The sequence below is a fragment of the Diadema antillarum genome, unplaced genomic scaffold (assembly GCF_040938485.1).
Source record: "Diadema antillarum isolate AM-2024a unplaced genomic scaffold, OU_Dant_1.0 seq00000660_RagTag, whole genome shotgun sequence".
Lineage (NCBI taxonomy): Eukaryota > Metazoa > Echinodermata > Echinoidea > Diadematoida > Diadematidae > Diadema > Diadema antillarum.
Window position 1 is genome coordinate 641,957 of NW_027271572.1, and position 27,053 is coordinate 669,009.

At 38.7% G+C, this 27,053-nt stretch overlaps 1 protein-coding gene across 1 annotated transcript in view; it reads right to left on the reverse strand.

Annotated features, from left to right (window-relative positions):
• Positions 1 to 218: 218 nt before the first annotated feature.
• LOC139736665 (uncharacterized) overlaps positions 219 to 27,053 on the reverse strand; it is a 78,893-nt gene continuing 52,058 nt past the window's right edge. Inside the window, exons 4-5 of the mRNA XM_071647416.1 lie at positions 23,863 to 23,942; positions 219 to 1,116 (exon numbers count right to left, since the gene is read on the reverse strand). Coding sequence (XP_071503517.1) covers positions 919 to 1,116; positions 23,863 to 23,942 — 278 coding nt within the window. The 3' untranslated portion in view covers positions 219 to 918. The remainder of the gene's footprint in view (positions 1,117 to 23,862; positions 23,943 to 27,053) is intronic.

Here is a 27,053-nt window from a genome sequence, read left to right on the forward strand (position 1 = left end):
CAGCTGATGAGTATCATCAATGTACATAAGAACCAGAATGGACCCCGTCGGGTTATTTCTGCGTCACAATAGACGGTGTCTGCATTCTTCGCGGTGTATACGCGCCATGTTTGCCAGAAAAAAAAATATATATATACCGTGTGAACATCATCATACATCTGCGCCCATACCAACATATAGTGGAAGACATGCATTAGCGAGTACGGTATGTTGTCACGTTTGAGTAAATGGCTGATATACACGTAATACACAATAAGACTTAAAACTCCTCTTTATCGAAGTACTGTTATTTGGCGTTCATAAGATACTTGCATTCGGCATGTGATAGCTACGGTGTGAGTTCTCTCAACTGTCCATTAAGTACTTTCGACGTCTTCGCCAAATCTATTCATCGTTACGACATCATCTCCAACAAGTCTCAGGCGTCCAGTCTGCTCTCATATAACTGTCGACATCTTAACCGCAGTAGACGTCCATGATATTCTAGGTGGCAGACCTGAGCGGGCCCAGGAACGTAGTAAACAAACGGCGTCTGACACATTGCGTCACTTTCACGACAACGGCACCAGGACACGTCAAATCCTGTGTGTCGGTCCACATAATACACACCATCCCAGTCATACGCAATAATTACATGAAAGATAAAAACACCTACGATAACATCACGCACCCTTTCAAGTAAAAATAGATACACTTTAGGTTTGCGTTCTGCGCATGCTCCCTCATTTCGCGCTGGCGAGAATGGTATGAATGTCTTTTTTTAACTCAAGAACAATCCCTCTCATATTGCGCTCTGTGTGTCACACGGGTTCGTAGGTGGACATTATCAAGCATTCTCTGTGTTCAGCCATAGTCCAGGCATGGAGATACTTAGCTCCATGGTCCTAAAAGCGCTCCATCGTCGTTACCGGATTCGGATCATCTCTCCGAGTCGTCACTTAGGTCGATTATTCGCGGGTCCGTCGTGACGGTAACCCCATTCGACGCCAGGGACAATTCTTCGGCGGCCGTGCCGTAGTGCCCCGGACCATCCGGATCTGCGGCCGGTACCGGCTCCTTCCCACCGACTCCCTTGGCCCTCATCTTGCAATAGCGAACGACCAGTATGACAAGTACCTGATGGGAGTATTTAGAAGGGAGAAAAAGAATATTGACCATTAGCATAACATTGAAAGTGATAATAAAAACAGCGATATACGCGCAGGGGGAAAAGCGTGAAGCTTAAACAAATACAAACTTGTTATTTGAGTAAAGAATAAATCTATACTATGACTAGTTTTACAGCAAAACATTGGAGGCTGTTATCAAGAAAAAGACTTGTGAAAAAAAAGAGCGCACTGCAAAGAAATAGTACATTGACGTATGCCAATCGTTTTCACATTCACAGGCGATATCCAAACCAGAGATAGATTCAGAAGATTTTTAGTCGCAGCAGTGATGCCAGTTGGAGCGAATATGATGAAAGTAGTAACAGCAGCAGAATTTCAGCAGCTGTAATAGTTGTTATATATGTATACACAATGCTGGTAGAAATATTATAAGGGGTTAGAAATGCTGATAGGACAGTGTTGGCATCGTGGATGTAAAAGTTGGGACATTCTTTGAATCTGCAAAAATAACACGTGCAAGCTTTTTTCAGTGGACCATTCTTTTCCATACTTTCTTTTTTGTCAACCTTGCAAATTATTTTTTCATTTTCATATTATTGTTTTTTTCTCGTGATATGTTTGTACATCGTCACTCTTTGTTGAAAATGAAAGAAATTGTAACAAAATGAAGTATGTAGTGATGTTAATTCTTGGTTATTTTACTTAATTGTACATATTTTAGTATAATTATACTTAACACTTCTTCACATACAGGTACTTCTACACACTGCATTATGTATTTCTTACAATATTGATGAAACAATATGTTTGTGTAATTCATGTATGCTTTGTAGCTTACTTTATTTCACTTCTTTTTGTTGGAAATAAATGATGATTGAATTGAATTTGGAAAAAACCCAAATATTTCCGTCTAGACTCTGCCAAAGACCCTCTCACTGTATACAGCATAACTACAAGCAAAACGAGCAGAGCATTGTCACGCAAGTTGGAGTCTAGCCACCGGCGAGAACCAAGTTCCCGCGAGCTGAGGCGACCGGCTCGCTTCGCTCGAGATTGTCGGCGCATACGTCGCAGCATATGATAATCAATTGGGAATTGATCTGACGAGTGCCAAAATTTACGGACAATGTATAAGCACACTATGGCAAAACAAAGACAAAGACACAGTTAACTAATATAAAGATTTGAAAAAAAAGATAACTTATGACAGAGGCGAAGCCGAACATAAGAGCGTAAAGGGAACCTTAAAGTTTTTTTTTCCTCCAAACACATACTGAAGGAGCAGTTTGGATGTCATATGATGCGTTATGCCAAAGTTTTGAACCATTTTTTGTATCGTTTTTTAAAGGGGAGGGTTTTTTTTTTTTTTGGTTTTTTTGGTTGTTGTTTTTTTTCTGTAAAATACCGCGCTCGTTGTAGCCTACTGTCAGGCCTAGTGGCTTAGGTCTATATTCCACACCGCCAGACGTACTCAGACTATAGTGGCTCGTATGTACGGTGGAGAAAGAGGACGTGCAATGGCTAAAGTGGGTGGCATCACCCAGTCGCCACTGTCTTTATCTCACAGTTGTGTGAAACAAAGTGAACCAGCCCAACACCCATCATGTTGACGTACCAAAGATATATTAAATAAATGGGGAGGGGAAGGATTTATCGGAAAAAAAAATTAAACCAGTCAGCTCAGAATCATTAATGGCGGCGAATCCCTCTATAAAATATACCTCGTGGGTTTTGAAACTGGGTACCTGATATCTAGGGGACCACATTTGCTTTGGCGTATATAGTTTCAGAATACACGTAGCCTTTTGGCAAGGCCCTGTCGGTGTAAAGTGGTGAGCGGATAGGGGCGAACGAAGCTAGCTCAGCTGAGTTGGAGAGCGTGCGCTCGGCTGGGTTCGCTTCACTTGCTCGTAATAGCCATCATATAGCAAGAGGGACTCGACAAAAGGCTAGAATACACGCAATATTTTTGAGTGTGAAACAGTAGTTTTTTGGGTTTTTTTTTCTTTTGGGGGAAATTAAATGTAGGACATCTAACGGGAATTGAAGCAAACCCCCATCCTTTGCAAATTTTTGGACCGAATTGATATCAGTTGGTTTAAGTAACGGTCTATAGATGTAAAACACAAATTAAATCTTTCGTGCATTTTATTAAAAAAAAAAACAAATTCAAGTTGTAGTATCCTATGGCGTGCGTGTGGGACCTCTTTCATTCCTAGCCTCTTTGCTAGTCTAGCTTCGAATACGACGCACGGCGTGGAATACAAACTTACGCTACCATGGCCACAGGGCCTTTATTACTAAAACTCTGCATTCGTTCGTTCAGAGTCCCGTATTTTGAGGACGATGTGTCAAGGAGAGTATTTCTTCTTCTGTTGTTGTTGTTTTTTCTCTTTCTCTGACATCCTGGTGGAAATGCGTTGCTATTGGCTACATGAATGGTCAACTACAGAATCCGAAGATCATACAAGGTTGCTTCGTAGGGTACAATCACAGCGATCTAATCTGCGAGAGTTGAAAGTTTGTTCCTTTATTCCGACAACACACACATGCATACACACACATTATACCCACACGCACACAACTTCATACGTCCGCGTTACTTTCTGCAGGAGCTTCGTATACCTTAGTCTGGTTTCCAGACCCTTTGCTAACTGGACTCCGTGGCAACGAAGTCGACGCCTTAAACAATACCAGTTTTCGACGTTGAGGGCGTTAATATCCTGAATAGCGAAATAGTACGAGCAGAGGGTCTGGAAACCAGACTACGTATACCTATGAACTGCACCTCCAATAGCACTTTTCTCGCAGCCGGCGTCTTTTCTTTGTATAAACTATCCTGCTACGCTCTACCCAGGGAGGTGGAACCGTTCTACTTTATATAAGTGTACACTGAAGCGAGTTCATTTGGCCACACTTTATTACATTCATCACATGTTTGTTGTTTTTTTTTTTTCGTTTTTTTTTTTTTTGGGGGGGGGAGGTTTCCTTGCAGCTTACACAAACATATTGTTTCGCAAGCCCTCTGACATGCATTAACGACATTGTGCGTGTTAAATCTAGAAAACTTCATAACACAACAATGATATCATTTGCACATTACATTCTTTGTTCAACTTGTACACCTAGCACCTTATGTTGTGGTCATTGAACTTATCTGCTTTCAACAAGATCGCTTCAAGCGTGTGGAATTACTGATGAATAGAATAAACTCGAATTGAATTGAATGATAAGGAAAAATAAATGTTCGCATATTTTTTTTCTTTTCATTAATACTCTGCATGATTTTACAATGAATATAGGAAATATAAACCAAGAAAACAAATAGATATCTTGACAATTTTCAGGGCGTAAATGATCTCTTAGGTGGTGGTGCTTGTCAACGCTCTTACAATTGTTTGTATCGCATTGCCTGAGGCAGGAATTCGTATAATACCAGAGCACACGGGCAATTTTAGCCTGTATAGGCTACCAGCCGTAATTTAAGCAATTCAATGACAAAATGAATGCATCACGAGAAGTTCATGGCTGTGTTACTTTCTCTAGTTAGCTTCAAGCTGTAGGGGTCCACTCTAATCATCATGGAAATAAACATTTTTTTTTTTCGGTCATACCATGCTCGGAAGAATCTCTCACATGGGGGTTTAGCACTCTGGACTACGATTAAAGGGATGTAACTTACAGTTTCAGTTGAGATGGGACTTCAGATTTTCGAAGGTTTCAGTTGAAATTTTTTTGAGATAATGCACAAACATCTTATGAAATATGAAAGAGCATATAATTCTAAGAGGAATTCAAAATTTATTTGGTAAAAATTGGTTTTGAAATGGCTGAGATATCCAAAATAAAGTGATCCTAATAAAAGGTGGGACCCACCTTTTACTAAGATCACTTTGACTGATTTGATTTGTGTGTGTGTGTGTGTGATATCTCAGCCATTTCAAAACCTATTTTCATGAAATAAACGTTGAATTCCTCTTAAAATGTTGTATGCTCTGTAACATTTCATATAGCGGTTTCTAAATATCTCACAAAAAGTTAATAGCTGAATCCCCACCTCAACCAATACTATACCCTCCCTTTAACTTAATCCTCCCTAAAATGCCTCCTTTCCAAATTGGGCTTTGAAAGAAAGAGATCTAAAGACCCTAGAGGTGAAATCTCAGGGAGAGAAAGAGAAATAAAGAGTTCGCCTCGGGGAAAATGATTTGACATCTGATAACATTCATGCTGCGAGTAAACTCATTTGGGAATTGTGGCGCTTAGGACGTATCTATCTCGTGTAATGAACAATCTATTTATGAATATTATTTTGTTGTAATATCCAATATGCCAAAATATTTCCATTGCGTACAATGAAGCCCATCAATCAAACATTCACTCACTCAGTCAATCAATAATTCTAGATATTCCCTTTGTTGCACTGTTTACAACAACCAATTGTAGTAATACAAACTATTTTTTCCCCGGCCTTTCAAAGACGCATCTCTTCAATACAACTTAATTGCGTCTACTATCAAAAAGAATAAACCACTCGTGCATGGTTCTTATATCGCTGATTTCATTTCTTACGTATTCAGAGAACGAAAACATGAGGTATTTTGAAGGCTCGCTCTTATCTCCCTTTCACACGTTTTGTGTGTGTGTGTGTGTGTGTGTGTGTGTGTGTGTGTGTGTGTGTGTGTGTGTGTGTGTGTGTGTGTGTGTGTGTGTGTGTGTGTGTGTGTGTATGTATGTGTGATTAAATGCGGGTGGCAGTGATAACATTGCGATAACACAAACAGCGTTATTTGGTACCTGGGAGTCGACACGTGTCTAAACAGATCGTCATTTGACACGCGTTATTACATTATTGATTATCGATACGAAAATGTCCCGGCTGATTGTCCTGCAATAGAAAACGCCCTTGGAATTTGTCTTACCTTTATTATTATTATTTTTTTTTTTGTAGACCAACTGGCGTTTTTGCTTCTCTCTCTCTCTCTCTCTCCTTTTCTTGTCAATTTGTCTGTCTTTCAGTCTGTTTTGTCTACCTCTGTCTGTCTGTCTGTCTGTCTGTCTATCTGCTGAAGTCTGACTTTCTCTCATCCCCCTCCCGAACGTCCGCCGCGGGACTTGCTGTACAGCGACAGGACTGTGTATAGTTATTATGGTTCTATGAATATGATTCTACAGTTATGGGAAGGTGGGAAGGGTTGGGAGGGTGTGGGTTAACCATAAGAATTTAGTGACCAATGGTAACAGTGAGAGAAAATGACAAAGTTTCTGCGGCTCCGTGTTCGTTCCCATCGCAGCATTAATATCCTCACAGCATGAGCACTATTCTTCGCGAGTACCCTACTAGAGGTATAAGACGAGCCCATAGTACTTCCTTGGTGCATCTAGAGTAGGCCCTACTAGTCCGCTGATGCCCTTTAATCGAACACGTGGGCCAGCGGGTTCTGCACGTAAGAGGTTAACCCCGGCGCCAGCAGATGCCCATGGAGGTGCAGCTCCATGAGATAATATACCCAACTGAACGCATCGCATGGTGCAAAGGGACAAATTACGTAAGTGTATGCGAACGACTGCATTCAACGAGGCAGCTAATAGGGCTCGAACCCATGACCTGATGAGTCCAGTCCAAAGCAGTCTCTACTACATCACACTGTTTCCACCCACGTAATCAGTCAGACCAACGTGGCCGACCGGCAGAGGGCAGACGGAAGGGCTCAAAGAGGGAGGCATTTCTCGCGGAAAGGTCTGCTGCAGACAAGGGCATTGACAGGAAATTCCACCGGGAAGGAAAAGTTGCAAAGGACAGTGGGTAGGTCATTCAGTGGGAGAAATTGCTATTGCCCTCCTCTTTCCCTGTATGTCTCTATGTATGTAATATGTAGGAACCTATGTATTTATGTATGTATGTATGTATGTATGTGCGTGAATTTTGTGCACCAATGTGTACCAATTTATGTAGGTCTATGTGCGTGTGTGTGTGTGTGTGTGTGTGTGTGTGTGTGTGTGTGTGTGTGTGTTGTGTGTGTGTGTGCATGTAGGCCTTTGTATGTATGTATGTATATATCATATACAAACAGTGAAAAAATATGAAACAAAAACTTACAAAATTATCATCTAGACCCCTATCAGAAAGTCATCGCAGGGTATGAACAGAGGCAGACAGAGATTTAACTTGCAAAAGCAAAGTGTTGCTTTTGCAGAAAAGAGAACATTACTACTTCTTCATTTGTATCACTGCTACTAGTACTACTACAGGGTATTTTCCATTATGGGAAAATACGGAATCCTACTTTTGAGTTGTAATTAACAGCTTTCTGCAAACCAAGTGCGCTGGAAACAGACTGGTGTGGCATGCTTGACGGGCTCTTCCCTTCTAGATGGTAAAAAATCCTTGATGTTCGGTAATCCGGCCTGTCAAAATAAGCACGCTGTAGTCTAATGTGTGGTTTTCCCCGTAAGTACCGTAATAAGCCAGGTCGTACTTAGCTCATGTGCACATGTACTCAGTATACGATTGTTCAAATTAGGACATTCTTCCGTCGAGATGTTTTCATTGCAACTGATTGACAAATTGCCCAACATCGACTCGATGTTGGGCAATTTGTCAATCATTTGCAATGTATACGATGGACCTTCCCTTTTTAGGCACCTCACTCGTCAACGCATGACACCTAATGTCCTTGCCCGACGTAACGATATGGAACTCGTGTTCAAACAAAGAATGAACCTGCGTAGACCACGTGACAAGAATGGCCCGTCAGTTTCTACTTGGGGAAGCACCCATTGTTTTGCATTGAGTGTATTTTACAGTCTTCTTCTATAGATTAGGCCTATCACTAAATAGGGCAACCAGGTAGATCCTGGTGCTGGCAAGCACCATAAATACAGATTATATATATATAATCATAACACCACGGATGGGTATCTCAGTGAATTTAAAAACCCACTGGCATACGCTTGTTATCTCGACTGAACCTTTTTTTTTCTGCTCATTCGCAAAGTGGAATTGCGAACTGGCTTATTATAGGCAGCACCTTACGATTCCTGTAGTGACGTAAAGTTGGAGAAAGGCTCTCCATCACCGAGGATGCTGGCTTCCAACTGACCTCACGAATCATGACTTTAAGTCCCTTATCAGTGATTACATTCCAACGGTAATGACGTAAAAATTTGAAACATCATTTCATTATCGCAACTCACTCTACAAAAAGTAAAACGTTACATGAACCCCAAATGTACCTATGTTATATTTGTACCTACTTGTACTTCTATACTCCTCATTCCTCATCTATACTTGTAGTCAAAAACAGACCAAGTGCATTACTCCTACGTGATTGATTGACCAATTACATTCATTGCATTTGAATGAACAAGATAGAAATGATCTCGCACCAGTCATCCAACGTGAGTCAAATTCCTCGGAATTCACCGTTTGCCGTTAGATCGTCAGGGGGTATGATAGAGGTTGAACCCCTATCCTCAAACTTACACAAAATCATCGCAAACAAACGCACACATTCCCACAGACAAAGAAAGCAAACCACAATGAGAGAAACATACCATTTTATTGTGAATCAACATTCTTCCCCCCCCCCCCCGTTCTCTCTCCCATCGGAGGATGAAATGACACGTGACGCTGTCGATGTCAATGGTGAGCATACAATGTATTTTTTTTTTCTCTCTCTCTCCCGGACGAGTGTTAACAAGTGTCCTCCGCACTATTGTGATTCTGATACGGCTATTACTTGACTGACCCGCTTTTCCTTAGAAAAATATTTTACAAGCTTTATAGCCTTCTGGTTACCGCACATTCTCTATTATCTGGATAATATGACAGCGTGGTGGATGACGACCAATCAGACCACTTATCAGAAAGGCACTTCCGAGTACACTCGTGGTCGGGCTAGAACTATTAGAATATTACTATCCATGGCAGCTTCATGTCTTTTGACAATCAACCGTGTTGATCATTAAACAGGAATTCCAGTCCATTTATAAGTCAGTCCGATACGTAATAGTCAAGTCTAACGAGTATAACAGTGAACATTTGATCAAAATCGGATAAAAATCAAGGAAGTTATGACATTGTGAAGTTTTGCTAATTTGTGCAGAACAGTTCTCGGAAAGTCAATATGAATATGCAAATGAATGAGCTGATGATGTCATCACCTCACTATTTTCCACTGATTGTGTACAAGAAAATGGTGAAAATTCAATGTTTCTGTTAACATGATGTAATTCCTAGTTGAATAAATTCAGAATAATGATCAGTTATGGACAAATCAGGACTTGAGACTGGGGTAACATTGCATTTGAATGAAAACCTAGAAATTCAAAAATTTTTAGGCGCAAACTATATGGCAAGCTGTGAGGAGATGACATCATCACTTCACTATTTGCTTATAAAAGAATATTCATATTGACTGTCCAAGAACTATTTCACGAAAAATCAGCGAAATTTCAAAATGTCACATAGACTTTTTAAACCCAATTTCGATCAATTTTTTATTGCTGTGCTAAGAAAATTTTACTCCTTCTTTTCAAACTAATTCTTATCTGCACTAGGATTCCCCTTTACGCTAGCTGGTGAAACACTCCTCAGCCCACGGCATCTTTGGACCACAACTTCTGAAATGTCATTGGCACTGTAAGCAGACAGATCACCAGTGGCATAGTATAATAACAGAGCTAAAACTAGGGTTGCCCAATGGATATGTCCCCCCCCCCTCCCCACACACACACACCTACACTTACAAAGGAATTCATCGAAATATTTTTTTTTCAAAAGTAGGCCTAGTGAAATATTCCAAAGTTCAGTCTATATAGTATAACAATGACAAGATTAGACACTGTTGCTTTTCATTCCACATTTTGACTCCAGCGTGCTTCACTCAGAGATTCTTCTCACTACCGCTCATTGTAAGCTCTTTAGCTCATTAATTTGTGTGGTAATAAATAACGAAGGTGAAATACTATGTGAAACATGAACAGAGCGAAGTCGTACGATGATCCATCCATACATACCAACATGACAAGGGATCATTAGCAAGATTGAACGTAATAACAATCATTTGTGCTTTTTTTCTATAGGGTTGTCACCCGCAAAGAACAGAATCACTGTGAGCGTAAGAAATCAATGTCGCGCCATTCAATGGTCGCCATGGCTACGCGCCACAAAACTCCCCCGGCAGAAAAGGACAGACGACCAGTGTGCATATTCTGCTGGAAGAGGAATATGCCTGATGAATTGGAAGAGACCGGGAATCTATAGAATTTCGGAACATTAATGGGCCTGCATTCAAAATTGAGTCTTCCCTAATTTCAAAGAGGGTCCAAAGTAACCTCCTCAGATTCTCATCGGAGTAGTTAGGAAGCCATCCTGTACAATTGGCCTCAATGAGAGTCGGAACGATAACCCAAAATAACTGTATTTCAAACCTAACCCTTTGACCCACAGCTCGTCGCAGTGCTCAATAGCGTTTTGGCAACATCATTGACTTATTCTAGTCTTGGGAATCTGGACGCACCCATAGTTCACTTCTACTCCACTCGTAAGTAGGCCTATTCAAGCCATGCAGGCCGGCATTTTCCGGCCTAAGCAAGCTAAATCAAACCACACAATAACATTGAACTTCCTTTTGACGGATGTCCATTCTTTCTACGCCCGTGGAAAGAGAAGACCACGTGGATATAGGGCCTTGCACCCGGTACATGCAGTGCCGTATACGGCACTGGGTACATGCAGGTGTCTTGGCAGGGCTTGAAGCCTGAACCTTGTTACTGAAGGAGTAATGCCCAATCTAGCACAGCGCAAGTTACGCCATAACCTTTCGTCAAGGCCCTCTTGCTGTATACTGGCGAACGAAGCGAACCCGGCCGAGCGCGACTCTACTCGGCGCTCTTTAGAGCACATATTATGCAAACCTCAAATACGCCTATAGCTTGAACTACAAAGTTCATTAACCCTATCTGCCAAAAGATTTTTAAAAAATCCTTCAAATATCCACAAAAAATTCCCGGATCACTACCAAAATTTAATCGTCTATTCCTTGTGTCACTATCAACTTTTCCTGCAAGTTTCATTCAAATCCGTTCACAATTTGTTGAGTTATTTTGTAAACAGACAAACCAACGCCGACTTCCTTGACGGAGGCAATACGCGTGAAATCGGCGTACCTTGGACATGTGCGTATTGAATGCGCGTTTTTTTATTGGACGTCCAATGGCGTACGCAATCTGGCAATTGTATTTACGCAGAAGAAATTTGCATAAACCGTGGCTTAAATTTCAACCACCTTTGTGAATTCGGGCCAATAAATTTTGAAACTTTTACAGTGAGAATGCTGAATTAAAAAGACGCAAACCTGATTGCGACCAAAATTTCGATTTTCTTTTTTTTTTTCCGATGAGAACGGGCACTATAAAGGTTCCTATCCTCCCTCATCAGCCGCATCAAGGTGAATCTAATTCAAGTCAGTAAGGTCATTTTTCTCCTACTCCAGTGAAGAATCAGAAGTCTCTCATAAAAGGGTCACACCGCTTAGCATTACAGCCGTTAAAGGTCACGTTTACCCAAGTATATGTGTGGACAGTGAGTGGAGTGAACGCAGCTTTTGTCAGGAGAACGCAGTTAAGGGAAATCGGACAATCCGTTCAAAAGTTATGAAATGTTAATATTTCAGTGCCACCATCGATGGATGAGAGGACAACAACAGTTTAGAGTGACATCACTAGAGGACACGTTAATTACATAAGGTAGCAGAAATAATATAAAAATAAAAAGAATTCCGCAAATTTCATTCTTCTATGAAAGTAGGTCCTACATATTGCATTCCCTCGACTTGATACGGACACATTTTAAGGATAATATTGCTCCCTCTGCTTTCTGAAAGAAGTAAGTCACCTGCTCTTTCATTTTTGCTAGAAATATGAAAATATGTTGAATTCTGTGAAGATTTTCTTTATAACGTTGTACTCGATGATATCACACACAGTGATGTTGGAATCTTTTCGCCTAGCGATGGCTGGACTGAATCTTAAAAGCTTTTGAACGGATTGTCAGATATCGTCAAATTTTTACTGACGTGTTCTACGAGTATTGCTGCATTCACTCAATCCACTGAAATATCTGGGTGACTTTGCCCTTTAACAACGATCGTAAGATGGATGTCGAGTGGAGCTAGTTGACTTTGACCTCTACCCAGCTTGACTGTTTAGATCGTTGTTGTTCTTTGGTCTTTATTTTCTCAGACATGACCTCTCTCAAAATCGAGCTGAAGACCCGACTGTCTCGTTGCTATGTTTTTTCTCTGTCTGATCTTCCATAATCCGTTGTCTAGGCAACTGTGTCACAATGTTTCTGGTAAACTGGGGCCCCACTTGAAACGCAGTCCTTCGAGACAGTATAAAAACTATACAAAACCTACTATACATCAAAAGTATTTGAAAAATCACCAACGCGGCTACTGAACTATCAATAGGAAACAGCATTTCATCACAGCAAACATGACGTAATTCTCCTAAATACAATTTCATTTTTTTTATCCACATGGTTTTGATATTGATTCTATAATCAACGATTTCAAAGTGTTATTTCCAAAATATGATAAAATCTCTCCTCTCGGGTAGGTTTGTTGGAAAACAACAGCAACAGCCCCAGGGAGGGAAACAAAGTACATATTCATCAAAGCAAACACATAACGTTTTCAAAACGTTTTTACAACGTTTTATTTTTTGTTTGTTTTTTACTTTCCGTACGTCTTTGTCTAAAACGGATGTTTTCATACGTTACATATAACGTTAAAGTTTGGACTTAGCATTTACCGCAAACCACAGGTTGTTGTTTTTCTTTCTTTTCTTTTTTTGAAAACGATTCTATAGCGGCAATGGACGTTACAAATGAAATGTCTTTTACAAAACGTTTGTAACCGTTATCGGACGTTGCAAAACTAAACGTCCGATGCCTAACGGTTCTGTTGAATATTCGTGCATATTTATGAATATTCAAGTAAGAAAATCTAAAATTTTGAAAACTAGTAGATATACAATCAGCAAAAAAAGAAAGCAAACACTTATTCCAGTGCATATTTTTCATAGAAAATTTTGATAAAAAGTTTTGTGTCATTATCATATTAAAGGTTATCCATTTGGCTGTCGACCTGGTAGGTGAATACAAAGAGAAATTTTACGTAGGAGTGAACACATTCGTTTTGGTCTTCCAAGGCACAAAAATGAAAATTGCAAAATTTTACATGTAGTGATTCATTTCGCAAATGCCCTTCAAGATAGCAATGGTAACAAAAGACAAATTCAACACAATGAGAAAGATGAATGAATAGCAAAAAGCAAGTTTTTGTTTCTTTGTATCTCTTTATATCCTCAAACAAGAACTTGATAGTGGGAAACTAAAGAAGGAAAATAAGAATTTTTTGTCAGGTTAAAATCAAATGTAAAAGAGAGTAAGATGCAACAGTGGTAAAATGGACCTTTTTATTTCATTCTTTTAATTAAGGGATTTAAGAATTAATGAGACAAATTCAAGAACCAGTTATCTTTTCCATGTTGTAAATTCGAAATAACATTTCAAATTTCTACCATTTTTGTGAACATTGTCTCTTTTCTAATGTCATCTGAATTTGGATTTGACAGAAGGTTCCTATTTTCTCCATTTTTTTTTTTGGCCTTTTTCATCTTTGGGGGCTGCAAAGATATTATAGAGATCAATGGGTAAATTTCCATAATTTGTGTTTCCTATCGTGTTGGATTTGTCTTTTGTTCTGATTGTTGTATGGAAGAGCACATACGCAAGAATGAGAAATGGTCCATTTGTGCAATTTTTACTTTTGTGCCTTGAAAGAGAAAAAACGAATGTGTTCACTCATGCATAAAGCTTCCATTTTTACTGACCTACCAAGTTGATAGCCAATGAAATTGCCTTAACATTGCATATGAAAATTAACATTTAGCCTAATATGAGAAGTATGAGCTTGAAAAAGTGTTCACTTTCTTTCTTTCTTTTTGCTGAGTGTAGATAAAAGACATTGAAATCTTAAGTATTCATGGTGGGTTCAAGCTATTTGACTGCGTTAAATTTGTATTTATTATATATATCAGTTATTAACAATTTCAAATTGTGTTATGATGAGGTATTTTCATATTTTAATGGGCCTAACTAAGGTATGTAAGATTTAATTTTAGTAACCATGTCTTCACACATGAAAGAATGTGATACAGATACATCAACTAGTATAGGATGTAGTAGGTATATAGGTAGTACAGTAGTAGGACATCAGGAACAGGGAATTTCAGGATAGGATTTATAGGATTATCTGATTATAGGCTCAGAAAACATTAATCCCAGATTGTGCCCGTATAATCTCATAACTAAATAGTATGCCGAATACAATCCTTATTTTCACCCATTACGTTATAAGGGTCGTAAAGGTTTTTCAAAGGGTTCTTTGAACGTTCTTTAAACGTTCATAGGAAATTGTAGACATTCCTGAAAAGTTCTAAGACGTTTTTTGGAAGTTTTCGAAAAGTTCTTTAAACGTTTGTTGTACACATTAGACGTTCTTAATTTTTTTCTGGACGTTCTAGACGGATATTAAAGGTTCTCTTTACGTTCTGTAATGAGTCATAAGACTTTTTAGACATTTTTAAACACTTTTTGAACGCTCTAGACGGTTTTCAGAGGTTTCCTTGACGTCTGCGGAACGTCCACAGAACGTATATTCTAGTAATATGTCTTGTAACGTGTCATGTTCTTAAAAGGTTTTCTGACGTCTATTTCAAAAGGTTATTAGCAGGTCCTAATAAACTTTGGAAAGTCTTCTTTAATTTTTTTCAACGTCCATTTGAAACGTTTTAAATACGTTAAAAACTTCACAAAAATGGCATTCTGAAAAAGTTTTGACAAAACGTTCAAATAACAAACTTTTATATATTTGCTTAAAGCAATATCGTAACATGTATTTGTGACAACTTTTGGCTCCCTTAATGTTTAAGTCTCGGTGTTTGCTCCGGATGTGTGGAGAAAGGCAAACCAAATAACATCCATTTTTTTTTTCGACGACGAACTGCGCGCTTTTCGGGCTTTTTTTGTTGTTGTTGTTCTTTGTTTGTTTGTCTGTATGTTTGGTGATTCCAAAATCCAAATAACATAAGCTATAAAAAAAATGTCAACATTTTCGCATGATCAAAAGGTAGAGTATTCTCGCTAATGCTGAATTATTCGAATCATATTTTATACATCTATTTTTTTTTAGACCAAAATCATCATCTGGTAACTCTGACGTAACATCACACAAAGCTATCAACAGCTACAGATGACGATCGATATCAATCCGCTAATGCTATTGATTGGTGAGACTGCAAAATATATATTTAAAAAAAGATTGTCTTGACGAGAATCTAATGAACAAAGGCCGTTCCCTGTGGTAACAGCACTGCCGAATGCACGTTCCATATAACTGAATCAATTTCGTACGAATTACTGCATATCTCGTAACCACAAAAACTTATCTGTTTCTAACAGACTGTATAGTTGATTACATTATATCATGTGATATGATATGATATGATATGATTTGATATTACTTTCATCATTACAAGTTAGAAAGTATGCAGGCGAGCATCTTTAACTTGTTTCGGCTATAATCGATCTTCAAAAGTTTCCCTTCACTGCTCCCTTTGCCTTCTGTTAACAAAACGTTACAGTCGTATTCTTTCCCATCATATTACCTGGCGTACAAATGCGACATGTATTTGGCAACACATTGCATACAATACGGGGTAGGGAGGGGAGAGACTCGTATCCATGTACACGCACATGGAGATGGTAACACGCAATTGCGCACACACATATATCGATACATATTTGATCATAATATGCACTTGGAAACACTGACAGACATTAAAAAAAGGACAATGTACCTTCGTCACATATTTCAATACAAGATACTCAGTAGTGGCAAGCACAAACACGCTTACAGCAACATTAGCTCATCGGGAAAATAGCATCTGCTGTTAAACTTTGGCCCGACCCTTGCAACAAAAAATGAACAATGCTTAGCATTTTGTGATGGTTTGTCATGTTACACGCAATGTTCAGCGATTCGCGACAACACTCCAACAGCTGCCACGCAGGCGTGCATTCATTTGTTCAAAATCATATGCCGAGGACACTCGCAGAAGCCGAGACAGACATAACATAAAAAAGTACAACACCTCTTCTAGCACAAAACATACACTCACAAACACATGCGCAGGCACACACACATACACTCTGACACACACATTTCTTCTTATTATTATTCTCATTATCATTATTATCACTACTATTATCAAAATTATTATTATTATTGTTATTAGTATTGTCATAATTATCATTGTTATTATTATTATCATTATCATCATCATTATTATTGTCATAATAATCATTATTATTATTATCGTTATTATCATTATTATTATAGTTTTTACAGAAATCTTGCAATATTCGGGGTTTTTTTCTGTTCAAAAGTAACTGTGCTCCGGTCTTGAATCCTTATAATATTATCATTATATCTGACTGATCATTAGTCTGAAGTTTTTCAGCCAGGATTAACAATATTGTTTAACACTTCTACATGCAGCAGAAGAATAATAGATTGATAAATAGTGGGTAAAAACTTATATAGCGTTTAATACTGACGTTTCCAGGCGCACTTACTGATTGGATATTATGTTTTGCATATGTGAAAATTGGTACATTTGGGTACATGAACACTCAAGTAGAAAGATTTAAATGCACTTGACGGGAGATATTATGTTGTCAGTACATATACACGTATATATATATATATATATATATATATATATGAATATATATATATATATATATATATATTTGTTGTTGTTGTTTTTTGTTGTTGCGTATATGTGAATATTCTGTATACGTGTTTATTTGAACATTCAAGTGGAATGTTTCATGTGCACTCGTCAGGAGATATTCTTTTTCGTTACATTTCGTTACATTTTCGTTACATTCATTTTGTTCATGCACACATTCGAGCGGAATGTACAGCAGCGAATGAAATTAAAATAAAACAAAACTTTGGGATAAAATCCGCTCTGTCACGTTTCACTACATCCATTATACGAGAATTTAGGGTGAAAAGGATTCCTTTGAGTGGTTAGGTGCTTACAGTCGGCAAGCACGGCCCACAAACTCCTTCAAGGCACTCCATCGTGCCACACGACCCCACACCATCGTGGCAAAGACACAATCGCTGCAAGAGGGTTAGAGGAGATCAGAAACCCCCCAAGCCCCAACATCATCCCATGTCAATAAGGAGATGTCATCGGTATTTTCATACAAGGGATCTGAGATGATCTTCTTAAGCATGCTGTCAGAGGCTTTCCTAGATTACAGGCCTACTCGTTAACACCATGGTTTTTTTTATCAGTCTTGGCTGATTTTTGACAAAGGGGGCGAAGACACTTTCAGCGGATTCATTCAATGCACCCCCGCAATACCACTCGTTGAGGGTGGCGTCACAACACTGCCTCGACATCCCAAAGGAGGGTATAAGCACCCAAGAAGGCCTATAGATCTGCTTGACTGAATGTTACACAATGAATCATGAATTCAGCTGGATTGGGCTTTTTTTTCCCTCTCTTAATTCGGTATTTTCTCCTTTCTTTCGGACAAGATCACTCCCGTATTGTCTGCGTGGCGTCAACTACCCCTCAGGAATGTCGGAGGATGGGGCGGGTCCTCCATCCTTATAGCCTACAAGTGTAGGCATATCTCGTATGGAAGTTCAGAGTAACACAGTCCCATATCATGGATTACACGGGGTAATCATGGCTCGCCTTGAACAGTTCAAAAAAAATCGATCGTCTGATCATAGTTCATCTCCCATAATCACACTCCTCCTATTCATGGAACAATGGACGTTTTAACATACCACATTTAGGCTTAGAGGGCATCACATACAGCTTGAAACCATTTTATGGAGCGTTAAAGAGCGTACTATTCTAAGTGGAATTCTAAGTTTATTTGACGAAAATTGGTTTTAAAATAGCTGAGATATCCAAAAACAGAGTAAAACGAAGCAATCCTAGTAAAATGTGGATCCCATCTTTTATCAGGATTGCTTTGTTTTGGATATCTCAGCCACTTCAAAACTAATTTTCATCAAACAAACCTTGAATTGCTCTGAGAAATCATATGCTCTTTCACTTCTTATTATCTAAAAAAAAGAGAAGATAATAATCATCGAAAAACGTTGGAAATCCGAAGCTCCATCTCAACTGAAACTGTACCCATCCCTTTGATAGAATGCACTGACCACCGGGAATGTGTGTGAGGGCGAATGGCTGTGTGTGCGTGTGTGGAGGGGGGGGGGGGATAGGAAATTCGAACTTGCTTCACAGCACTCCCATAGAGATGGTCGAAGGATTAAAGGTGTAACAGGAAATAGGGCATGCATCCAATCGATACAACACTGGGATATTTAAGCGTTTGTCACCTTCTATTAAACGTGGTGAAATATCTCGATACCGGTAGTATTCAATGCCTTGCAGCAAACTATTTGCCGTGTACCCTTTTCGTCACTTTATAAGCAGAACCCTGAATGATGTGAATAACAAATACCTTCTGTTAAACGTGGTGAAATATCTCGATACCGGTAGTATTCAATGCCTTGCTGCAAACTATTTGCCGTGTACTCTTTTCGTCACTTTATAAGCAGAATCCTTGAAGTGAATAACAAACAAACATCAAAATGGCCGTTCTTGGTATCCAATTAATGACTGTCAGTAGACCATGGAAAGAGGAAGAATTTTAAATCCATCCTTTCAATATATACGTCACCTACGTTTCGCAATGTACATTTGTAGCTAGATCCAGTACACCAAAGTTACAATAATATATTGTAAGTATGTAAAATGGTGAAAATGCAAACCCTCCACTAATGGCTATACGTACTAATCCAAACTAATGCACTAATGGCCATTACGTACATTACAAATATTGATAATGTCCATACATTGAAGGAAAAAATCAAATTAATCGAATTTAACTAACTTCACTGGAAGACAGCAGTGACGTTGAGATTATATTTGTCTCATTTACTTTTACTGCATATTCATTTTATTAATGGAGATCCAATGAACATACAGTGAACCGCAACAAAGAATTGACAGCTTATAATTATAAGCGGAAGACTCCGGGAAGCTATGTCAACACAAACGCACATCTATTTCATTCATTTCAAGCTGAGGTGGCATATATTGATGTCGATACCTCATACAATCAGCATTCGTTATGGTCAGTCACGTGGTATTTAGCTGGCCCGGGCTAGTCGTTTGGTTGATCACAATTCGCTTACGCTGCGGACTACCTGTTTGCGTGCACAATGCAATCCCATAACGGAAATGGAACACCAGCCATACTGACGACATTTATATCGAAATGACAGCGCCGTCAAAGGAAATATCTGTTGCACTTAACGCTGGACTCCACACATCATCTTCCGGAATGTACTCATAACCGATTTGGCACCAAGGGGTGAGGGGTTTGTTCACCTTACCCATCTCTACTCCACTAGAGTGCTCTTCCTCACGGATGCCGCGGGCGCCAGCCGGGGTTTAAATTCCTACCCATCCATTTTAACCCATTGGTGACGGGAAGCGAGTGTACTTTGTAAGAAGGCTTAAAGGACCACCGTTTAAATGGGACAACTGGTTAAAGAGAAGCCACACACTACCCTCAGGTTGACTCTGGTATATAAGCAAACCTCAGTCAGATCTAAGTTATTGAGAAAGTTGCAGAATTATTCATTTCCACATGTTTTCGTAAAATAGTAAATGATGGGGCAAAGTATACACCAGGTGAAGACATAACCACCTAACAAGTTTCATACTTACTCCCACGCATAATAGCTACACTTTTATCTTGGACTGACTATTCAAGGCCAGAAAACTTCCGCAAAAAACAAATCTTCACAAACAATGTGCATTTCTATTGTCTGTTTGTTTGTTTGTTTCTTTGTTTCTTTTTTTGCATTTTCCACTCCAAAAATCATCAACACAATGAAACACCACTGAAATGACAAACAGCTTTACCGTGCGACTGAAAATGTGGTAATAACGTGCCGATGGCGACGATTAAAGGGTAGGTTTGGGAATAATTCTTGACAAAAAATAGACCTATATATATTTTTTAATGTTCAAAGCTATGGGAGAACTGTCAGTTGCTGATGAACGCTCTCACCTCGGTTTTTATTTTGAACATGCGTTTGTGTCCGATATCACAGTTTATTGATGAATCATTTGAGAATTGGAAAAAATATCCTTATATAGCCTTTAAAAATGCCCGTCATCTTCTGGCGTGTAGCGTCGCATTTTCACAAGCATCCTGCTCATCAATTGTCTCCAGAGAAGTATCGGGTCAGATAAGAATACAGCTTGCATGGGTCACTTTCGTAGCAAAGCAACATACCGATAAATTTTGTGTTGTTGGGTTTTGTAATCATATATGTATATATATATATATATATATATATATATATATATATATATATATATATATATATATATATATATATATATATATATATATATATAAACACAGTGCTTATATAGCGCATATCACTACCGTGGTGTCTCTATGCGCTTTAAGGAGAGGGATGAAGTAGAAAGAAGAAATGCAGTGTACAATATGTGTACCATAAATGCAGAACCAAACTCATTCATAATACTTTTTGAACAGAAATGTCTTGAGAGCAGTTTTAAACTTTAACACTGTGGGAGCTTCTTTTATATAACACGGAACAGCGTTCCACAGTGTGGGAGCAGCATGGGCAAAAGATCGATCACCATAAAACTTTGTTGTGATAATAGGACATTGGAGAAAATTTTTCTGAGTTGATCTTAAATCTTACATATATATATATATATATATATTCCAATTTCAATTGAATATCTTGGTATCGATATAAAGAATAACAAGGAACTTTTTCAAACCCGGTGTCAAATTACACACGTGAAAGAAAGAAAGAAAATAAACAAACAAAAAATGTGATACAATGAGCTGAACGAAGGAGACGTTTATAAAACTCTAAAGTTCTGTGAAACTTCAACACACAGCCTAAGGAATCTTGAAGGGAAAGTCCGGACCAGTGAAACGTAAGCTTTGTCAGCTGTTTGTTAAGTAAGAGTAAAATGCCATAATCACAAAAGATTGCTTTTTTTCTCAAGAGCGGATACAATTTGAGAAATCACGAAAAATTATGAAGTTTCGCTGATTTTTTTTTTACAAAACACTTCTTGAACGGTCAGTAAGCGAATAGAGAAATGAGCGAGTTGATAATGCTATGCCCTATACAACTTAGCTTTACACGAAATCTTGAATTTCCTTTTTTTTTCACAATTATGACCCGTTTAATATAATGATAATTATATATGACTGATAATTATTTTGAAGTTATTCATCGAGGAATAATATCATGTTATACACTCTTACAGCAGAAAAAATGAATTTACGTCAGCTTTTTGTACACTGTTAATAGAGAATTGCGAAGATGTAGCCTATATCATCAGCTCACTCCTTTGCATGCTCATATCAACTGTTCGAGAACTGTTTCGCAAAAATAAAATGGCGAAAGTAAAAGGTTCATCACGATTTTGATGAAATCTTCACTGCCGTGCAGACTAACTTTTAACTGCATGCTTTGGAATTTCCCTTCGACGGGGTCACATTGCCGATGCTGCTGTTACTTCATAAAATAATTAACATCATTCAGTCTGTATCAAATTTCTCATAGTCGTGCAAGATAGCATGCCCATCAAATGAGATGTCTTCTTTTTGCATGTATCATAACATAGAGGAGATTTTTTGTTACATTTTTGAACCAAAAGCATTTGTTTGTTGTTTTGTTTTGATATCATGTATAGGGTTGATAAGTAAATGAATGAACGAACGAATTCATTCAACCACTCAAAACGTATAAATAACGTATAAATAAGGTATAAATACGAAGGATTTGATCCTCAGTTGTAAGGTCAAAATAGAAAATTCACATATCTTTTGCTTGAACAACTGTTGGGATAAGACGTGAATGTGATTTGTATCACTTTTTCGAACACAATGAAAAAAAAAAAGAGTCACGAAACGCCCCCCCCCCAAAAAAAAAGAGAATGTTTCTTATTTGTCTAATTTCTAAAGTATTTCTACTCCTGCTTGAAAATTTTGTCTGGAAAATAGAATGTGGGTCATCTTTCTCCTTTTAATACGGATCAAGAGACTAACAAAATGAAATTGTAAATTCAGTGCCCTTGGCCCTCGCATCTGTTTACCGCCAAATCTTCCACAGCTCCTTTTCTCTCTCCTGTACACATTTCTTTCCTTTTTTTTTATATTTCACAGTGCAAAGGACTTTAAAGAATCAAAACATCTGTTTCTGTTCATTTTTCCACAAATTTCGCAGCCCAAAGGACCTTACGAATAACGGAGGATCACGGAAGCTAGTCTCAGAAAAATTCTTTTACTTCACCGCCACGTCATGTGGGGGCGGGTGTGACGACACGGCATGTTACAGTCCCACAATCGAATGCTTTTCACGAGAGATACATTGTTTTCTACTTCCTCGTTCGCTCATGGTGTCGAGTGCAAAATGGCTTGCAGTTTGTCTGCAACGTAATGCACGTGTATCGCTGAATGTGTTTGAGAAAGCACATTCGTTTGCATCATGGTTTACCGTTCTCTGCAGAAGTGTTCTCGAGAATGTGAAATGCGTTCTCTTTCTCTTCACACACACACACACACACACACACACACACACACACACACACACACACACACACACACACACACACACACACACACACACACACACACATCTGTTTGCTAGAGAGGTAAAAGATACGTCAAGTTCAAGTACTGAGTACAGTATCGGAGAACCAAAATGCAGTATAGCAACAGCGAGAACGCGACAAGTGATGTCATTTACAAAAGCACAGATCTGTTTCTTTTAATTTCCTTTTCCTTCAGAGTCATCACAAATGTATAAATTTATGCACACACACACACACACACACATAAAGACGAGTATGTATGAAGAGTTTGCTTCCAAAAGGCGCTAAATCCATTGAAAATGATGGATTTAGCGCCTTTTGGAAGCAAGCTCTTCATATATATATATATAGATAGATACATAGATATATAATATCAAAGACGAGTAGGCCTAAGTGTCAGAACAGCCAATGATTGTCCATCAACTAGAAGTCGTCCCAACTGAAAATTGCAAAATGGCGCCTCGCTCAATGTTACTCCGAAGTTCTTTGTGGTGGAATCGTCAACCCTGTATTTCCGCGTTAACTTGGCTCCGCATATTGTTACGTGACCGCTACTCGTATGCATTACCTCTTTTATAATAAAAAAACCCCACTGCATTCCTAGTAATTTTCTACTCCAGTCTATTGTCAAATAGAAATGATCATGTCAAGACGTTGAGTGGGTCTGTTTGTTTGTTTGTTTGTTTCTTTTGCTGGCACGCCATTCTTTTAATTTTCCAACAAGTGACTTTTAACCGCAACCAGCGGTCTGATCTTCCATTCTTCTTGTCGCTGGTAGAATGGTTGTTGGTCTTTATGTCTGTTTCGCCCACGTTATGCTGCTTTTATTGCACCTGTTTCTATCCAAAAACAACTTGGTCTCCGTTGTTTTTTTTTAAGCCGTCAAGGCACTTTCATTCTAATTGCTACTTACCACGACCACGGCAATAGTCAGAAGAAGTGGCCAGACTGTCCGGTGTATTGGGGTCTGGCGCTGGGCCTCGTTTTTAATATCTGTTGGTACAAGAGAAGACAATGGAGAAAGGAATAAGAAGGGTATGAGAAGTGGAGAATTAGTTATCTGGAACAGACAAACATTGTTTGTGCAATATTACCGTTTGACTACACTCGTAAAGTCAACAAAGAAGCTGATGTGGTGGTCCTAACACCCATGTGACCGGAAATAGATACTATAAAAGCCAGCAGTAAATTCAGGCCGTCTATATGGATTACCTTACAAAGCAACAATGTATAAATCACAAGGAAGAATAAAGTTCGTCTTACTTCAGTTAAAATGCACTCATACATGCATCCTTTCGACCTGCTAATGCCCTAAATTATTTTTTTCATACAGCGTTGAAAAAATTACGCGTAGCTTCAAAAATGAATTTGGCAAGTATAGTCTTCTCTACTCTTCCCTTTAGAAAATGTTGATTTGCAATGTCAAAATTCGCATGCACGCATGACGACAATGTATGTTTGGTGTGCTAGGTAATAGGAGGTTTATATACCCTTACCCTCTCACCAAGGTTATTGCATTCACGAAAACGAACTTTGAAAATAGTTGCGTTCCATATTCATTGTCACACAGCGTAAACAGATGGGGAAAAAACAACAATGCCAATCAACGAAATAACGAAAAAATAGACCGCAATCCTGCTTTTGACGTAAACATCTCCAGTCGTGCGTTTCATTAATCGGGTGTATTGTTTTTATTATACACTTTCTCAGCAATTATTAAGCAGCTTGAAGAAAGAGCTTGCATGGTCCCAGGTGGTGTACGAGCTCAAGACGATCGTGAATAGAAAGACTAACGGTTCAGAAAAGCTCCAATAATCAGAAAAGTCAGTATTTATTGTATGTACACTGTACTTCAGTTCGAGTACATTGCCATTCCTTTGTAACGATATTGTACAAAGTTTGTGTTTATCTACATATATAAATGCTTTGTGTTATTGGAATTGAAATGAATGAAATGACATGCAATTCGAAAATATAGCGTAATCGTTCAAATCAGATCATGAAGAGAAGCAAAAGAAAAATATCAAAAGAAACTGGAGACTTTGGCATATATTTATGACGAGCTTTCAACTAAAAGGTGCTAAATCCATTGAAAAACGATGGATTTTAATAGCGCCTATATATAATTCATTATTATTATCATTTCGTACCAGCTGACAAAGATTGAATCGTTCACACATGTTTGCAGCAGTGTTATGTTAACTGAGGTCCACACATGGCTTGAGGTTTGGGATATGTGACATTGAATTGAACAAGTGGCATTCGCTTCTGATACCCATGAACTCTGGGCCACTAGCCTTGAACATGCGATTATGCTGAGGAGGCTACTTTGGACAGGTGACCAGCAGACCTTGTGGGCGATTCATGGCTGTATCGACAGTTATGACAATAGTATCGACACAAATATAACAACAATAGTAAAACGTTCAAAAACGTTTATTATAAAGTTGTAGGTGAATTTGGCGTCAACAAGAATGTTTTGTAGGATGTGTATCGTCATAAATGTTACTAAGATTTAAAAAAAAAATCTTCCCAATAACATCACTTAATCTTTTCTCGTAATCTTAGTTTCTGATTGAGCAGACATCTGCACTTCACGGACAATGCGACTACGATGGCAAAATATCGTGTACGTCAACAGACATCGGATAGCGAACGCGCGCTGACATTCGCATGTGCAGTGTAAGTTTATGTTGCGCTTGTTTCAGTCCTTAGACTAGATTTAAACCGAATGGATCTGATTTCAAAGTCTTGACGAGCAATTTCAAAGCAGGTGCAGGAGACCGCCACCATTACCCTACTGGAAAGAGAACAGTGCCCACAGTGTGTTCACAGTGTGTTCACATAGTCGTCTACATGAAACCGCTCGAATGTAACAGTGTGAAGATGATTTCACACTGTGGTACGGTTTTCACAGTGTTCACATAGTACTGCTTTGTGTCACACTGTGAAATGATGACTCACATTGTGTTCACAATGTTAAAACGCTCGAATTTTAAAGTGTGGAGAGATTTCACACTGTGTTCACACTGTGTTTATCACACTGTGGGACACTGTGTTCTTTCCACCAGGGTAACATGAGGAGGAAAAAAAGTAACTGAGGAGCTCGAGGAACGTGTGAAGCTTTTTGTTGATAAAACAAGAATTGGAAGGTGTACAACTCTAGGATTATATAAGGTTCTTGAATGGAAGTTCCTCCCTTTTGCCCATAACGTAATCTGTCGAGAATTTTTCCTATATGCATCCCACCAAAGTTGCCTGGGAAAGTTTCTCATGTGGATTGTAAAATAAGTTTAATGCGATTTTCTTGCTTCTCCACTCAGCAAAGAAGGAGTTGTTAAAACAGCAGAGGTCAAACGCTATTCGAAACCACTGAAGTGCATCAATCGGGTGTAATGCAATACATAACATTGTGCATCACCATTTATTTTACAAACTCAAGCAGGCTCACTATGCTCACAGCTGCGTCGCGATTCCTCCCTCTTTTCAACAGTGCACAAATCGCCCCAAACAACTTCAGTCGACAATGCATCGGCTCACCGTACGAAAGCGTATTAAAGGAGACCTCCGGATGATTTTCAGATTTTTACATTTGAACAACAATAAATTAGTGATTAGGATAAGGAATAATAGTGTTTTCAAAATTTATAACAAATTGCAATGAACAAGGATGATGACATGCAGCCTCACCATAAGAATGCATGACTTGGGGCTCAAGGAAGCAGAACAAAAGAAGAAGGCATGCATACAGACTCTACACAGGCGAACTTAGAAAGCGGTATTAGAATTACACTGCTACATTTCTGAAATATGTGATTCGTCTATGTCATCAACACTGTTCAGTGTAATTTGTTTTAGATCTTTTAGAGTATTGGTTTCTCTGCTCAAGGACGACAATAAATTCCACAAATCTATACATGGAGCTGTCGATTTATGTACTACATGATGTGAAATTATGAAAATCGTGTCGAATGCCCCATTAAGACGTTCTTCCCATTTGCATGCAAAGACAGCGTAGCAGCACAGAAAAAAAAAAGGCAAAAAGAAAAAAGGTGGGTCAAAAAGACGCCACGAGCACACTAACGAAGAAGCGCGTGGGTCGAG